We start from the raw sequence: 18,459 nt of genomic DNA on the forward strand, positions 1-18,459 counted from the left end.
TAACTGCTTTAAGTCATACAGAATAGATATCAGAGCCTTAAACAGGCTGACTTCTGCTAAATGGGTCAAACTGGGCAGAAAGTATACAAACACATAACATCCTTATAGAAAAAAAACATAACCCTACAACATGTGTCATCAATTTGATTGATGATGAGAAGAGATATTTTACTGTTATTTTATCATTACATTAGAATCATATAATAAGCATTGAATTAACGCATTTATTGAAGCTATTGACATTACGTTAACGTTTGTATTACAGTGATTGTTATAACCTCATGTTAATCTTCTATTTACAGGTGTTGGTATAATCATATAATCTTTCATTACAGGTGTAACCATGATCATCTTTATACATATTGCCGCTTGGTGCTTATTATGGAGTTGTGCTCACGTCAGTAAGGGTTAAAAGCTACAGTCAGCGGGATGTCTGGCTGATCTATTGAGGGAAGTGACGTAGAGCGTAGAAGGCCGCACATGCTTACAAAACACATATATCATGTTATTCATCATTATCCTTTATTCATTTATACTCTTTTTTATTAAGCTTTGAGTAGTGGCATTTGATTAGAACATTTATTACATGTATGGTTTCAGTTAGGTTATTGCACACATGAAGAGTTGGCCTCTGTCCTTATAGACAGAGTGAATGCTGAGGTCGAGCCACACACGCGCACACACACAAGCAGCAGTTAAACTCATGTAGAGGGGAGAGTTCAAACATTTAAATAATAGTTTGCAAGGCCTTGTAGCTGTTTGATTATGCTTGCAGGAGAGACTGTTTGTTCCAGGGGATAAGCAGAGTTAGAAGATTACTGGGAAGGATCTGGCCTCGGGAAGAAGAAGATGTTCTTTTAATGTGTTAAAAGTTGTCAACATTGATTGTATTGTACCTACTTTACACATGAGGGGGCGTGCCAATACCCTGATGTTCATAAAAACTATTGTTGTGTGGTTTTCGGTGAGAGATCTGGTGCTGTCTGCGTACAGTGTCCCATCTCCCACACGTGTGCATTAAAATCATCGTTTGACTTGACCCGGCCGGACCAGTGTTGTTATTTTGGTTTTCCTCCTGTATCCATCCCCAATATTTTGAACCTGTGACAATGGCCCTAGCCTTGACCTTTTGACCTTACTGGAAGTACTCCGGAAGTATCTAATGGATTCCATATGTGTCACTAATCGCATCCGGTGGGAAAAAAGGAGGGGCGGTTCCTGGGGGGAGGAAAAGTTCAGGGGGGTGACGCAGCAGATTTCTGATGAGTCAGCGGAGATCGGAGCGCATGCTGTATAGAGACAGACAGAATGTTCGTTTTTCACAGACAAACTCATAGTTTGAAATCTGTTTAAATGTTTCAGTATTATAACAATGATCTTGATAACCTTTTTCTCGGTAAAGAGCTATTTCTTTTTTCAATAGCGGATGTATTTTACTTTCTTATATTAACCTAGAGGCCGCCCACTCGTCTCCTCGTATGTGTAAAAAAATATCCCTTAGTGAAAAAAGCGCAGCTCACGTATTCAGAACTCTATCCCAAATAATTTTATTAAAACACCTCGATGAGGTATTTTGGTTTGGTGCAGCCACTCCTTATCAGACGTAAAGTAAAGAGTTTTTCTTCATTTTTTGAACTACTTTTACAACGGTCTTATTTTGCACACACCGTGGATCAAGAAGGCATCAACAACCCCTCTAATCGATATTAGTATTTCTTAATGCTTGTAACCTAACAAAGAATTTCATGCATGCCTCAACTCCTTGTACGTTTAAAATAATCCTTAGTGGAAAAAAAACACCGTGCACATAATCAGAACTCAGAACTAAATAATTTTATTAAAACACTCCGATGAGGTATTTTGGTTTTGTGCAGCCACTCATACCAAAGTAAAGAGTTTTTCTTCATTTTTATAGCTACTTTTACAACGGGTTTTCCCATTAACAGAAAATAGACAGAAACCCTAAAAGAAAATGGTCTTGTTTTACACACATCAAGAAGGAGTCAGACGACCGTCGGTTCATCCCGGTCAATGCTTCCTCCGTCGGGTACCATAAACGTATGAGAAAAAAACCCAGAGAATTTATTATTTTTGTAAGAGAGGGAGAGAGAAAGAGAGAGAGCGCGAATTGATCAAACTTTTCACAAAACGTTATACCACTCCGGGTCAGGAGGGGCGATATAGCATGGACCGGTCAGATGACTACGCCGGATGGAAGCATAGCGTCCCAGGGACTTTCCCTTTGACATTCATCCTGCTCCATGATCAGCCGTTAAGTGTTTCCTCAATGTTGCTGTAATGTAACAACAAAGTTAGTTTTTTTTAAGGTCAGACAGGGGTACAGTCCCAAAACATTCCTCAAACATTCCCGCAGTGACCGAATTAGCATCTGTGAGACAAATAAGTTTCAGGGACTGACTTGTTTTTAGAACCGACCTTTGACACTTGATTGTTGGCTTAATTTTTACCCAAAGAGTGTCACGGTTCTGGGTCAGTTAGACACAGTATTTTGAGTTTTCATGTCTTAGTTTGATTTTGTATTTTTGGTTATCTTCTTGGTCTAGATAATGATGATGATGCTCTAGGTTCCAGCTTATTCTGGTTTAGGTTTATTTCTGCCTGTGTAAGGTCCGTGTTTCTTAGTCTGTGTCCTTGTGTATTGTTTCCTGTTTTATTTTCCTCCTCTCTATACTTACACTTCTCCCTAACAAATGCCGAGTCATCATCTCCATAATCTGTCTGGATTTATCCCACTTTTCGAGTTTCACTGGAGTGTGATCAAGTGCACAAGATGTAAAACAATGTATTAGTTTTTTAAGCCGTTCACTGAGTCCACGTCAAGATGCCATTCATTTAAGAGTCTAATAATTTTTTGAATTTAAATTGTGCTAACTTCAACGCAGTAACATTAAAAATAAAACATATTAGAACTCATTTTTGTTGGACACAAGAACAACTCGAGCATATTTTTCGGGAGCTAAACTAGGGCTTACAAGTTGGCTGTGCCCCTGGGGACCAGTGCGAGGTTGTGGGGCAGATCCCAGTGTTCTGGGAATCCATCCTACCTGACAAACCATCCTACCTGTTGTTTCTGCGCATGTGCACAACACGAAATTAAGTGCCAAACCATCCTACCTTTGTGAATGTGCCCTACAAGCATACTTTAACAGCTAAAATTCAGTGGCGAACCATCCTACCTTTGTTAATAAGGGCTAGAAACATACTCTGACAGGTGACATTAAGTGCCAAACCATGCTACCTTTGTGAATGTTACCTATAAGCATAATTTAACGGGTAAAATGAAGTGGCAAACCATCCTGGCTTTAAGAATATAAGCTACAAGCATACTCTGATGGGCAACGTTAAATGGCAAACCGTCATACCTACTTTAGTTTGTGCTGGAATTACTCTGTGCCAGCAGAAATGTGCAGAAACTACCTACGGTAGGACGTTTTGCCAAAGTAGGATGGTTTGTCAGAACACCGGCATGGAGGGTCCAGACACTCCCACGGTGCAGACTTTGCTATCCCCACAGAGAGTTTCTGGTGTGGCTTATGGAAAAGAGACAATACAGCGTGTTTCTCTGCTCCCGGTAAGCATGTCTGTTGTAGCCTGTGCTTTATAATTGTCTCTTTGATTATTCAAACAGTGTTTAAAATGTGACTCGTTTGTTATCCAAAAACATTTTATCTATGTTACTGATTTAATATTATATGTATATATTTCAAGTTTTTTAGCTCAAACAGAGTCTTGAGCATATTCATATAGCAAATCCACATAACCAGTCTGCAGCCTAATGTACATCTTTGAACTGTATGTTAATCAGTACGTGAAGCGTAGCTCTGAAAAGAGTCCATCATTTGTGAATTTACAGATTTGTTTTTAACTGCAGTTTTCACAAACTGTGGATGATGAAATCCTCTTTCTTTTAGAAAATGTCTTTAAACTATCGCTGTTCCTACTTACTGAGTTCCCAAGCTACTTTTTTACTATGTGAATAAACTATTCGAACTAGAAAGGATTTAAAGACACATCTTAATTGGAGAAAAGGTGAAAAATTTGGAGCGAGATTTATGTGACTGTTCATCTAAAATCCAGCAGAGAGTGAAAATCCAAAAGCTGCTGCAATCCTCTGCATTAATGATCTCTATTTCTCTCTTTCTCTCTTTCTGTGTGTGTGTGTGTGTGTGTGTGTGTGTGTGTGTGTGTGTGTGTGTGTGTGTGAACCATAAAGTCAGTTTGGACTGAGGAGCAGTTGGTAAACACAGAAGTACATTCGATCTTGACAAAATTTCTTGTTTATCTACTTGATGCACATTGCATGCACAAGAATCCAAATCTCTGTATCACAATGATTTCATTAAAGCCTTATTATTTTATGGGGGCAATATCACAAATGACCGTAGTCATTAATAGGGAACAAAAAAGAAGGATCACATCGGCAATGTTGCTGGAAGACAGAAGTCTTGACACGTGCTTATAACTTAAAACACAAAAAACTCAGTTACAGCTGGTAAGATTTATGGTATAAACCAGACTTTCACAGTCTGCATCTTTACAGGGTTGTTTTCTGCTTTTGTTCACTCCCAGTGTGATTAAAAACCAACAACCACAGACACAGAGCCCACTAACTATTAGCCGCTTTCCCCCCTAAACAGTCAGTTGACTGAGAGAAATGCAATCCATTATTGTGAACGCTGAAGGAGATGTGCTCCATAGTCAAACTCATATTTCCTTAACTTACATCCTATGTTCTGTTTAATTCCGGCATCCCTTTATGGTTTGATGGAAAATTGGTTAAACCATTGCTCAACTTATGTCTGAATGACAGCAGATAATTCTGATGAAACTGACCCCATAAGCACTTTGCAGCTGAGTCGAGGGCTCGTGGAAATAAGGTCAGGAGGTGTCCGCGTGAGTGCGCGTGCGGTCTGTCTAGTTGGGGCGTCTGACAGACACATTAGTGCAACTCAGAGTGTGAGCAGCAACTCCTGTATACTAAACATAAGAAAAGTAATTTGTAGTGCTTCTTTTTTTTTAACCGAGATTCCAGGTATCATGCTTATATGGTTTTCTTTTATTCAAAAACAGGTTAGTTTAGCGATCGTGTAACTGTGTCCTTGACCTTTTTACCGGCTTGAGGAGTTGGTTCCCTGGTGCAGATATTTGGGATGGTTCAAATGCCGAGTCTCCAAATGCAAACAAAAGGTTATTTTCCACGTTATTTCTTAAATGTGTATAAATGGGATGGGATGATGTTCAATAAAAGTAATAAACAATAAATGTAAATCTGTTTTTTTAACTTTGCAGACTCATTTACCCACTCCAGTGACAGCGATAAAAAAAGATCATGGCTTTAAAGAGATTATGAACAAAATGCATTACATTTTGTTTTTTGCTGCATTAACAACTTTTCCAACTCTGATTCTCTGCAGGACCAACACGGACATCAGTTTAGACTGAAATCCAGTTCCGACGGCACACGCAACATGTTCAAGCTTGCACAGAGGCATCTTTCTTTCAGCTTAACGAGTGAACCGTCAGCTCGTTCAAACACATGTTAAAGTCCGTTTGGCTCGATATTAAAAAACAAAAACAAATAAAAAGCATGATTTAAAATTGATTAAAAAGAATTTAAGCTTAAAAGTGTGGATTTGGTGCTTTATTCAAATGCAGCTGAGAACAGGTGAGTCTTCAACCTGGATTTAAATAAACTGAGTGTTTCAGCTGATCTGAGGCTTTCTGAGAGTTTGTTCCAGATATATGGAGCATAAAAGCTGAATGCAGCTTCTCCATGTCTGGTTCTGACTCTGGGAACTGATAAAAAAAACGGATCCAGATGACCTGAGGGATCTGGAAGGTTCATACTGGGTCAGGAGGTCACTGATGTATTTTGGTCCTAAACCATTCAGAGCTTTATAGACCAACATCAGAACTTCAACGTCTATCCTCTGACGGACAGGCAGCCAGAGTAAAGACCTCAGAGCTGGACTGATGTGGTCCACTTTTTTGGTCTTAGTGAGGACTCGAGCAGCAGAGTTCTGAATGAGCTGTAGTTGTCTGACTGATTTTTAGGTAGACCTGTAAAGATGCTGTTACAATAATCAAGCCTACTAAAAATGAATGCGTGGACTAGTTTTTCCAGGTCCTGTTGAGACATCATATCAGTACTTACTTTTAAACGTTTACTCTTCCACCGTTTTTTTCGGCAAAATTATCCACACCCACTGCCGCGCTATGCAATCTGGGATATGTTGGGCCACGAAGTCTACACCGACACATCCTTAAAATTCAGGGAAATGCAGACCCTGAATTGGGATACAGCCCAGGAGTGACATATTTGGACACATGTTCTCCTTAAGTTGCTGGCTGTCTGAGTGGTGTCCCAGAAACGATGTGGGCTTCATAGATAATTGGCAAACCTTCTGGAGGAAACCTGGTCTTGTTAGGAAAGACGACATCCATCCCACTTTGGATGGAGCAGCTCTCATTTCTAGAAATATGGACAAATTTATTAAACCCCCTAAAATATGACTATCCAGAGTTGGGACCAGGAAGCAGAGCTGCAGTCTTACACGCCTCTCTGCAGCTTCTCTCCTCCTGAAACGACAGCCTCAACACAGCATTTAATCTGTTATTAGACTATTAAATATTTCACTTTAATGTTGTAACTATGCGGTCACTTCTGTCTTTAAACAAAATATTTTCCAGTTACAGAAATCATAAAGTCCAAACTAAAGTGTTACTGATGCTATATGCATTTTATATAAATAATCGATGATGGTACTGACATGAAGGAAGAGAAAGTTACAGGTTGCATCCTTTGAGTTTGTCTCCGTGCCTTTGGGCGATTTTCAGAAGGACAGATGTTTCTGTTCAATTCTTATATCCATTTTTTCAAACACAAACACTATTTTAAAGCTTCTAAAGAGTAAAATATTTATGATAATTATAATAACAGTAATAAAAACAAAAGCTCTCAGATCCATCAAACCAAGCAGCAGAAAGAACAATAAGTGAAGAGAAAACTTTAACCTTGTAGACTTCATTATGTTCCAGCTGCTCTACAGACGCTGTGACCTCGAACTTAAGCAGGTCATAAAGTATGTGCAGCTCAATAACTTCATAATTACACCCTGTGGTATTTAGGCAGCAGAACAACTAAGAATAACAACTACAAATAATGTTTTTAGGTTTCTGTTGTACTGCAAGGTTCTGTACAGGAGAACCAAACCAAGAGCAAATATTACGTCTCATTTACACCCGAGCACGAAGAGCCATCAAAATTTATCAAATTGAATCATCTTTGTTTAGATGCAAGAAGAATCATATTGTCAAGAGTTTATTTTTAATAAGACATTCTTCAGGTTGAATAAAGACACTCAGACAGTTAGAATATAATACGTGCACGGGTGAGGACTCTGGCGAGACCCCGTGCACGGGTGAGGACTCTGGCGAGACCCACACCCTGAGTGCAGGCACAGTTCTTTATTTATAGGTTACATCGCGTATGCAAGTACATCACATTTCCTCTTTTAGAAGTTCCTCTAATCCAATGGTTGTGTGTGTGGGAGTGTGTGAGTCACATGTGTGTCTGGCTACTTCTTTTTAGGAAACGTGGTGCACTTTTGAACTCTTGTGGTTTGGGTGCTGCATCTGTTTCCGGTTTAACTTATTTGTGTTGTAGAGTTAAATGTCAGCTTGCACAACAGTGGAAAAGTTCAGCAAGTCTTGTGAAATATATGAACACTTCATGATATGCTTGTTAATGAAAAACAACGAATAAAAACACATAAAACATAAAATCTTACAACATTCCCTCCTGTTGTTAATATATTTCACACATACTCTATAGACTTCAGTAGACAATCACTTGCTCGCGCATTTTCAATTGCTACATCATGTGAAGTACAGGAAATTTTTAAACACAGTCTTCTTCTTCCTCAGTTGCTATCGGGCTATAAGCTTGTGCCAGGAAGACTCCGGTTGCAGTGTCTTATTTGGATAAACAAAAGATACACCCTGCTTTTCTGGGACTCTAAGTCTCCATAGGCAGACCATGGTCATGTTATGGGCTAGTTCGGGCGGTGTGACCGGAAGTGTTATTAAGCTCTTTATTGGTTCCTTTGGAGCACATGCACGCAGACTTGTATTTATTACTGTTTCTAGAGTTTGTAGTAGGTTTACAAAGAATGCCATTTCAGTTTTGTTATGGGGTACATAATTATGCATTAGTAGACAATCCTCTGACCAGCATCGTCGTCGAGTCCTGTTGGGGACTGGGTCCTCTCCATCTGAAATGTCTGAATGTTCATTTTGCACGTCTATGTCAGGCATTGTTTGTGAGTGTCTGAGTAGTTACTTGAGTGATGGGTTGCTCTTCTGGTTTTGCAGGTTGGACTGATCTTCCTTTACTCTACCGGGCAGGTGGGGCTAGGTCGGTGCTCGGGCTACAATGGGGTTTCTTCAGGTCGACCAAGTTCACCAGATCACCTAGTGTGTCGACTGAAAGCGAGAAGGCAAGAGGGCGGGGTATACCCAATCTGCCCTCCCCTCCACTCACAGATCACTAGATGATAGGTGGACTGGCGTCTGGGCTTGTGTCCCCTTGTACTTTTTTGGCGTGGCTCTGGTGGATCCACGAAGGTCTTTCAGCGATTTTGCACACTGTCGGTGTTGTGAGCAGGACCTGATAAGGGCCCTCCCACCTCGGAGAGCTCCAGTTTTTCCACTGGAGTACCTTGATCAGGATCCAGTCGCCTGGTTTCAACCTGGAAGAGACTGGAGAAGAATCATTCGGCAGTTGGTTGCTCAGAACTATTTCTTTGTTCTCTAGCAGTTTTGTCATCCATTCTGCTAGGGTTGTTTCTCTGACTGACTTGTCTATTGGTTCACTGGTGATAGGCAGAGGAAAAGGTCTACCATGTACAATTTCAAATGGTGTCAGTTTCTGCGAGCATTGGGTTAATCTCATCCACATTTTTACTAGGCCTATACACTCAGGCCATGGTCTTCCTGTTTCTTCCATGCATTTTCTAAGTCTCTGTTTTATTGTGCCGTTTGTCCTTTCTACTAGGCCGGCACTTTGAGGATGATAAGCACAGTGATATTTGATGTTGAACCCTAGTGCTTCAGAGACTTTGCTGATTACCTCATTGACAAAGTGTGTCCCATTATCTGATCTTATCAGAGTGGGGATGCCATATGTTGGAATAAAATGGTTACATAAGCATTTTGCTAAAGTTTCGAAATTTAGAGTGTGTTTTGGAGATTATATCTCTTATCCCTCCTGTTGACGCATGGAGAGTAACTCCATGTGTCACTAAGGCTGCTGTTTTGTGTAGAGATTTTGGAAGTATTGGTTTTCCTTCACAAATCATCAAGTCATCTTTTAGTTTCGCTCCACATTTCAGCCATTTCTTTTGCTCAGCTGTGGGAGCTGCTTTTTGTTCATCCTTTGTCAGTAAAATTGTTTCCCTTTGTAATTTCATAGTCATTCTTCTGATGTGCTGCACACTTGCAAACTGCTAAATGTCGCATCACATGAGGAGTTTCCTCCCGTGTAAACAGATGTGTGCCATGATAAAACCTTCTCCACACACTAGAAACAAAAAACTAATTTCAACCGTTGTTACATCTTATTCACTTATTTTATAATACAGTTATTTTTCAAATCTGATATCAATCAACTAATTTGCATATCAGCTTATAATGCGCTAAATTGACAGGTCAACAGAAATGCACGTTCAAAAGATTATCACAAAAGAGAATTTCCTCCATACAGTAAATTACTTGTGTTGCATCAATCAAGCAGAAAGCATCTCACAATTTATTGTATTACCAACTAAATTTATTGTCTGGTCACTGCTTGGTCATACCAGACTCTCTCTGTGTCTTTATTTTTCCTTCTCTGTTTTCACAAACGTTTCACCTATTGTCCTGCAAGCTGGAGAGTTAAATGTCAGTAGTGGGTAAATTCAGCAGTTGATAACAAAACTATTAAGTTTTTCCTGTTTTAACACCAATGTGAGATATAGAGGCGCACATATAGTGTGTGCTCTAGTGTAAGCTGCTCTTCATTGCATGTATGTGTGTTAGTACGCTTGCATGCAGGGCCTCTGAGCCTGTCTCACCCAAAAGGGCATTTTCTTAACAGTTGCCTTTCACTCGCGTGTGTTAAGAAAGGCAAATGTGCTTGTAGCAGTTGTGAGATTATTATGCTGTCATATATTACATTATACCTGTAATCAAAATGAGTGAATCATGATACTGCTGTAGGCCACATCATACTTCTTGTGTAATCAGTATGTAGTTTTAGTTTGCATCACACTTCTTAGTTAAAAGAATTTGAAAATCATTAGATTTATTAGATAGGTTTGTATTATCCTATACTGCTGATTTACTGTGAGTGAGTTACACTGTTTCATGACATTTCATACTGCCGAGTTATGAAGAGAATATTGTATTCAGAGAGTAGGGGCCTCTCTCTTTTTTTTTTCTTTGTGATAGTAAAGAGAACAGAGCACATGCCACGGGAGCGTCACCCCCACCCTTGGTGGAAGCAGAAAAACAGGGAGCCAAGGTCATAACTCAGGCTCACAAAGAGTCAGAAAGAATGTGAATACTTAGTTTTGTGGCTGTGGCGCATTCTGTATAGCTTCTTTTCTTTGTTTAGTAGCTTTCTGCCTTTACCTGAGGGTGTGCCCTAAGCATGTGACTTCAGGTCTCCATAATTGGAGTTTATTTAAAGATAAACAAGATGATTTCATATATTGCTCGCAGATCATGCACTAGACGGTATGTTGCAGTATTAGCCTGCTTCAACACTTAAACAAAACATCACTCTTTGTTTTATTATTATTATTATTATTATTATTATTATTATTATTATTATTATTCTGTCTCAAAACAGAAAATGAAATTGTAGTTGTTCTTGGCTGAGAAACACAAAACCTCTCTTTTTTTCTTCTTTTTTTTCAAAACAAGAAACTAAGTTTTAATCTCTCAGCCTTGTCACATAAAACAAAACAGATAACCCAGCTCTCAGCTGGCTCTGGACTTTATCATCATCAAGGACACAAAAAGAAAAAGAAAAAGCTGCTACCAGAAACAGAGCAGAAGTGTGAGGAAAAAACTGAGCTCACAGACAGCTGCATGTGTGACCTTTAATATGCAGCTTCTGCACTAAAAAACAAATAAAAATGTGTAACTTGCTCATCAGCTTGGTAGTGTCCACATATTTAATTCATTTTATTCAGCTTCTCAAACCTGTAGCTTTAGCTGTTGTATACAGGGTTTGGCTCATTAGTTGTTAGTATAGGTTTGCTCTTCATCTTAACAAAGTCTCATCTAAGATGACAGGTTTACAAGCAGGTCAAGTGTCTCTATGCACCTGATTAGTGTAGTTATTTCCTTATTTTCTTCATCTCCTATATCATTGTACTGAGTTTGAGCAAACCTTAAGCTTGAATCGGATTACTTTTAACAATCTTCCACCTCGCATCATAACTGACTGAGGTGCCTCTTCCTATTAATAGTATGTCATTATTAATGTTATCATTGTATTGTTTTTCCTTTTTTATAACAGCAATAGTATATCACAATACACTACTTTACTACTAATATACAATAGTATATTAGTTTATATTTTATTATGTATCCATCACGGGTCTGTGTGACTCTGCAGCTTCACACCTTCCCAAGCTGGAGACATTTCCCTTGGCTGAACAATGACACAGCCTTAATATACCTTATGCATCTCTCTTTTTTATTTGATATATTTTGTGTGAATTATCTGGTTTCACGCATTCTATTCATTCAGCTTGGTTGTCTTCCCAATTTTGTTTCATTGCTTTAATTTAAGTTAACCTTAATTTAACCTTTTGTTTATTCCACTTCATTCCTCTTTCCATGCTTTAAAATATTACAACTCTTGTGTATGTTTGATTTCTTTTTAGCTTCCTTTTCAGTATTTATTTCTGCTTGGAGGGTTTCTTATAATTTAGTTAATGCATTTTCCCTCCCACGTGGGACATTTAGTTTTCTTTAGATTTCTCCATCTATATGCACTGATTTCTCCGGCGCCTGGACATTTCTTTTCTAGCCACTGCTTGTCAGCAGTGAGTTTTGTTGCCTTATTTCCCATTTTGATTTTGTGTTATTAATACTACAAACAGAACTGTGTGACCTTCTCTGGTATTAGAGTTAGGGGAGGTTATTAAGGCAGCCTTCTACCCTTGTCCTAATGTCAAGGGCGGCCTTAATTTTATGCGATGAAGCGCAACCTTTTCCCTTCCTCACCAGTATTTCAGTCGACACAGGAAAACAATAGAAGTGGTGTAGGGTCCTACTGTCCCTCTTCAAATGACACTCACTTCCTCTTTTTAAATACAAACAAATCACATACACGGCAGTGTAATCCTATTTTAATTGACACTTTCCTTTTCCCATTTACTCCCGGAGTAAATTTTGTCGACTACCAGCTTTTTTTGCTGCGAAACGAGTCACCTCTGGACTGCCAGTTTCGTCTTACAAGCGAGTCTCTTTTTCAACTGCCAGTCCCTACAGGACGAGTTTTTCCCTTAGGAAAGTGTCAATCTAAAAGACGATTATTCGCGATGTGTCTTTGAGTGTTAATATTCACCTGGTTATGATGATATAAGTGCCGGTCAGAGATTCCTCCTCGTTCCCCAGGATCGTGGACCTCTTACTAAGAACGCTGGCCAACCCCGAATTCATGTAGTTGGTCTTTTCTCTTTCATAGGAAAGAGGCTGTCGACAGACTTCAGCGCGGGCTCTCCACGATGTCAGGAAACGACGAGGTCACTCTGTTGGAGCATAATTCGATGTCCAAAATCCGGACTCGAAGGACCAATTAAATGTCAAGAGTTTATTTTTAATAAGACATTCTTCAGGTTGAATAAAGACACTCAGACAGTTAGAATATAATACGTGCACGGGTGAGGACTCTGGCGAGACCCCATGCACGGGTGAGGACTCTGGCGAGACCCACACCCTGAGTGCAGGCACAGTTCTTTATTTATAGGTTACATCGCGTATGCAAGTACATCACATTTCCTCTTTTAGAAGTTCCTCTAATCCAATGGTTGTGTGTGTGGGAGTGTGTGAGTCACATGTGTGTCTGGCTACTTCTTTTTAGGAAACGTGGTGCACTTTTGAACTCTTGTGGTTTGGGTGCTGCATCTGTTTCCGGTTTAACTTATTTGTGTTGTAGAGTTAAATGTCAGCTTGCACAACAGTGGAAAAGTTCAGCAAGTCTTGTGAAATATATGAACACTTCATGATATGCTTGTTAATGAAAAACAACGAATAAAAACACATAAAACATAAAATCTTACAACACATATAGAAATGAAAAAGTATAAATATAAATCCAGAGCAAAGATATCCTCTAAATCAGCGTAGCACATGTGCAGCTGCTGGGATTCACTTAAGCATTCGGCTCGTTGCTGTTGCAGATTTTTCTCTCGCTGTTCTGGCTCACAGCGCTAAAAGCACAAAAATAAATATCCCCAAAGGTGTGAAAGGGAGCTCATTAGTAAGAGTATTGTTACTCTCCCCAGGAGTAGTCCAGCAGTAGAAATCAGTCCAATAACAAGGTGTGTAACATCTAGCAGGGTGACAGAAAAACCCAGTGTAACTTCTAAGGACCTCAACGTCTCTCTCACATTACGTTTTTTTTAACCATGTTTCCATTTGTCACTTCAGTCTTTACTCTGAAATACAGGAAGAGAAATCATGGCTGAAACAATTTCTCATGAAACCAGGGGTGTGGTCCAACAGTCAGTTTTGGTGATGAAGGTTCCTAACTGAGAGAAGTGACCCAGAAGTATCTGTGTAGGAGCCACAATGAATCAAGACCATGAGCTTTATTAACTGATCAAAGTCTATTCTTTCATCTTCTGTATTATTCAGTTTGCATTGGTAATGCCCATTATTGTAATGCTTTTTTAAGATGAGCAAAACTTTATTTTACTTTGGGTTAGCTGGGATAAGTGATGGATGGAGGGAATTTTCCTTCAGTCACAGAAATCCTAAACAGGAAGGAGGAGCAGAGTTACAGTGGATCACTATCCAGCAGGGAAACAAGATTTATTTCAATTTCTTGGCCATGAGTGAGATTTACTAAGTGGGCAAATTAGGGTGACGAAACCGTTCCAGAGTGATCTATTAGTAGTGCACCAATTTACATTCAGAGATTCATGCAGCCAGTTCATTTCAGTATTAACCGACTTTCTACCAACAAAAGCATAAAAACAGCAGATTCAATCATGGAGACACTGAATCTGCTAAACCAGGGGTCAGCAACGTTAGAGGCTCTTTAGTCCTTATACTGCGGCTACGCGTGGTTTGGGAAAATAAATTAGAAGTATTTAGCTGAAGTGTATTTTATTTATGTTAGTTCTTTTTAACTTGTAGTTCTAAAATGGAAGATTATTGTCATATTAAAACATAAAAACAAAATTATATTCTATTTTTTTTTTAATCACTCAAAATAAGCATCACACTCGCGGAAGCCAAAATACCGCCAAATGGCATTCATTTATCGAGACTTTCAACCCCAGATAGGCCAATTATGGATCTTTGGATCCACATTATATCAGCAGCTGTTCTCCACCATGCACTATGTTAAAAACAAACACCGTTCACACCTGACAGATGACAGCTTACAGTCCTGCGTAAAATGACTTCGTACAGCCCCGATTTGCAGACGCTGTGCGCAGAGATTCAGGAGCAGAAGTCCCATTGTAAACATATCACGGCAGACCCAACGATGTTTCCATGAACACGTTTTTCAGCATCTCTATATTGACCACTTTTCACACACGGTTGCTGTACGCATACAGCCGGCTGTAGCTTTTCTGCTCACAGCCCGACACACAACAACACAACAGCATAGATAGCGCAGACGTTAAGGCAGTGAGGCGTGATTGCGGGTGCCGCTCAGGTGCGTCCGCCTCCCCTGCAGCCGCGCTGTAGACCACGCCCCGCTGCACACATTAACCAGGTAAAATATTTAGGCAGAATTTTGCAAATATTTATGTTAAATTTTTTAGCAGCATAGTGCTTTTTCCCCAATTATTTTTTAAAAGTCAGGTCAAGTCTCCAAAGGCCCAAAGGCGATATAAGGGTGGCGGCTGTTTGCTACATGGATCATTTTAGTTCAGCTGGGTGTCTTTCCTTTTGTTATATTTCTTTAAGAGTTCAAAATGTGTTGATTACATAAATAAAATCTAATTTTCTCTGTAGCACTTCATGGATTTCATAAGCAGCACACCTTAGTTGTTCACACAACGCACAAATGGCTCTTTGGGTCTTAAAGGTTGCTGACCCCTGTGCTAAACTAATTAAACATTGTAAGTGCAGGTCTTCAGTTTACGTTTCTTTGTGAAAACAGCACAGCAAAGGAGACTCAGTACAGTTTTGGTATAAGGGATAAATCTTCTGACCGAACCTGCTGGGACTGTGTGAGGTCCTGAGGCTAAGAGTAAGGATTTATCCACAGGAGAGCTGCATTCTTACAAACCATCCCACTGTGTAAACCTGACATCTGTGGAGCAGCTGAGCTGTATGATGTGTACAAGGACACAAAACATTATTTACCATCAGATCCCGAGCCCTCCACGTGTTAATCAAGAAACTGCTGCTGTGCTACATCCATAAATAATGAATAAATTAGGAGCTAAAGCTAAAAGGACAGTTTATTTGTACCATCTTCATGTCAACACATTCAAGAACATCACAGATGAAAGAAACATTAAAAACTTCCACACTACATAAAGCAAGAAAAATAATTTTTCTTTCAGGTGGTTTCAGAAAAACAAGAACATCAAACAGCTCCAAGACTCTCTTTGAAAGAACTAAAAACCTTTATTCTCATGGTCCAATCATGAGTGAACTCCCCGATGAAGCCTTGTGTGCTAAAACATGTCAGAGTTTTAAAGGTTAAACATGAGTTTCCAAAACGTTTTGCTGGAGAACAATGAACTATTTGACTGAGTTTCAATTATTTACAGACGAGCAAAACCAGGACAGAGAAAAAAGGACAAAACTGACTCAGTAAAACGACAGAAAATAAGATCCCATGTAAATCTGTATTATGTAGAAGTTCAGCCCAGCAACCAGTTCAGTTCAACACAAGTTTAAATGATTCTGTCTGAACTCTGTGGAGCCTGATCTCAAGCTTTTTGAGTCTGACACTGAAACCAGAGGATCTTTCTGTCTCTTCAGATTCACTGTGATCCAGTGATGGGAGTGATTTCAGCCCTGAGTGATCACGCTGATGTTTGCACAGAGCAGACAATGAGGTGAATGTTTTGGCACATTGGTAACAGTGAAACAGTTTATTAGTAACGTGGGATCGTTTGTGTTTGGAGTATGAACTGAGATTCCTGAAGCTCTTGTCACACTGGTCACAGCTGTAGTTTCCTTCCATGTGTGTACGTTCATGATTGTTACGACTATTTGATTGTAAGAAGCTTCTGTCACAGTGTCTGCACTTGTATGTTTTCTCTCCTGTGTGGACTCGTTTGTGTGTTTTAAGCTCCCTTGCAGTGGTGAAGGATGACCCACACTGATCACAGACGTGCTTTTTAACCCCACTGTGAATCAGTTCATGGCGTTTTACCTCAGTTGATGTGGTGAAGCTTCTCCCACATTCTTTGCAGTATTTCAGTTTGTCTCCAGTGTGTCTACGTTGATGTCTTTTTAGGGTAACTTGCAAACTGAAACTTTTTCCACAGAGGTCACAACGAAAGTCTTTCCCACCACCACGGTGATGACAGGGTTGAGAACTGGATCCATCTGTGTCGCTCTGCTTCTAAAAAAAGACACAAAGACAGTGTAAGTCAGTCCTTCAACATTTTATCCTGAACGTCGCCTGAAATAAAGAGCATCTCTGCAGACGTCCAATTACATTTTACTGTTTCAGTTAACACACTCAGTTTACTGGGCTGCAATAACTACAATACTACCACCATAATACTACAGTAATACTAAAATCATAACTGACATGAAAATCTGAATAATCGCTCAGAGCTGCTTTTCCATGCAGTAGAATTGCTAACATGCTAACACAGTTTAATGAGCAGAGTTGTTCCAAACAGTCAGGCTAACATGACAAGATAACAATATAAATACATACCTCACAGTAACTGCACTTGTAGAGTCTCTTTCTGGTGTGGATCTGTTGGTGTCGTCTCAGGTAACGTGGAGCTTTAAAAGTCTTCTCACACAGGTCACATTTATAAGGTCGTCCCTCAGTGTGGGTAAACATGTGTTGTTGTAAGTTTGTTTCTGTAGCAAAGTATTTGCCACACTGTTCACAGCTGTACACATCATGTCTGGTGTGAATGCGTAGGTGTCTATTTCGGCTTCCTCTCTGGCTGAAAGTTGTTCCACAGATGTCACAGCTGTATGCCTTAATTCCAGAGTGGGTAACTAGATGACTCTGTAAGCTGCTACTGTGAGTAAAAGCTCTGCCACACTGATCACAGCTGTACGCTTTAACTCCACTGTGGATGAGTTGGTGTGTTTTTAGGTTAGTCTTCCAGGAAAAAGTCTTTCCACACAAGTCACAGCTGAACGGTCTCTCTCCAGTGTGGATGACCTGATGATGTTTTAGTGAAGCCTTCCCAGTAAAATCCTTCCCACACTCGTCACAGGTGTATGCCTTAATTCCAGAGTGGGTAACTAGATGCCTCTGTAAGCTGCTACTGTGAGTAAAAGCTCTGCCACACTGATCACAGCTGTACGCTTTAACTCCACTGTGGATGAGTTGGTGTTGTTTTAGGGAATCCTTCCTGGAAAAAGTCTTTCCACACAAGTCACAGCTGAACGGTCTCTCTCCAGTGTGGATGACCTGATGCTGCTTTAGTTCATACTTCCAAGCAAAATCCTTCCCACACTCGTCACAGGTGTATGTTTTCTCTCCCTTTCTTTGTTTGTCGGCCTCCTGAGAGCGCTGACTTCTCGCTCCATGTTGGTCCTGCAGTGACAGAGATACAAACAGAGGCAGTGAGTGAAATGCAGTCGTGGAACAAACTCAACCTTCAAACTCCCTCCATTAACACTAGTTTTAAACCTGAAGGTGGAGTGTGGCACCAAACGCCTTAAAGGATATATATATGTATATATATGTATATGTACCCGGCTCATAGCCGCAACATAAAAGAAGATGAATACCAGATTGTGGGATGAGAAGAGGCTTTATCTTAAAAATGGACAACCAGGTTGGCTAAAAAAAATGGCTGGTGCCACTAAGGCAAACACAACAAAAGAGATGGACAAAATGGTAAACGGAGAACTAAACTATACTGGGAAAACTAAACTACTGACCCTGAACAGAAACACAAACCTGAACACAAATAACAGCCAGCAGAAAACAGATGACGGTTGGGCAGCAGGGAAACACACGGATGAGACATGGTGGATACACAG

The 18,459-nt window shown here is 39.9% G+C and overlaps 1 protein-coding gene and 1 long non-coding RNA gene across 2 annotated transcripts in view; both read right to left on the minus strand.

The window, feature by feature from the left end:
• Positions 1 to 7,986: 7,986 nt before the first annotated feature.
• Positions 7,987 to 14,675, minus strand: LOC112847895 (uncharacterized). The gene is made up of 2 exons (XR_003221728.1): positions 12,644 to 14,675; positions 7,987 to 8,781 (listed from the first exon to the last, which is right to left on the minus strand). It is a non-coding gene; the product is annotated as an uncharacterized LOC112847895 (long non-coding RNA).
• Positions 14,676 to 15,897: 1,222 nt separating this feature from the next.
• LOC112847957 (zinc finger protein 665-like) overlaps positions 15,898 to 18,459 on the minus strand; it is an 8,901-nt gene continuing 6,339 nt past the window's right edge. Inside the window, exons 2-4 of the mRNA XM_025910606.1 lie at positions 17,165 to 18,007; positions 16,345 to 16,840; positions 15,898 to 15,941 (exon numbers count right to left, since the gene is read on the minus strand). Coding sequence (XP_025766391.1) covers positions 15,898 to 15,941; positions 16,345 to 16,840; positions 17,165 to 18,007 — 1,383 coding nt within the window. The remainder of the gene's footprint in view (positions 15,942 to 16,344; positions 16,841 to 17,164; positions 18,008 to 18,459) is intronic.

Source organism: Oreochromis niloticus, linkage group LG9, assembly GCF_001858045.2.
Source record: "Oreochromis niloticus isolate F11D_XX linkage group LG9, O_niloticus_UMD_NMBU, whole genome shotgun sequence".
Lineage (NCBI taxonomy): Eukaryota > Metazoa > Chordata > Actinopteri > Cichliformes > Cichlidae > Oreochromis > Oreochromis niloticus.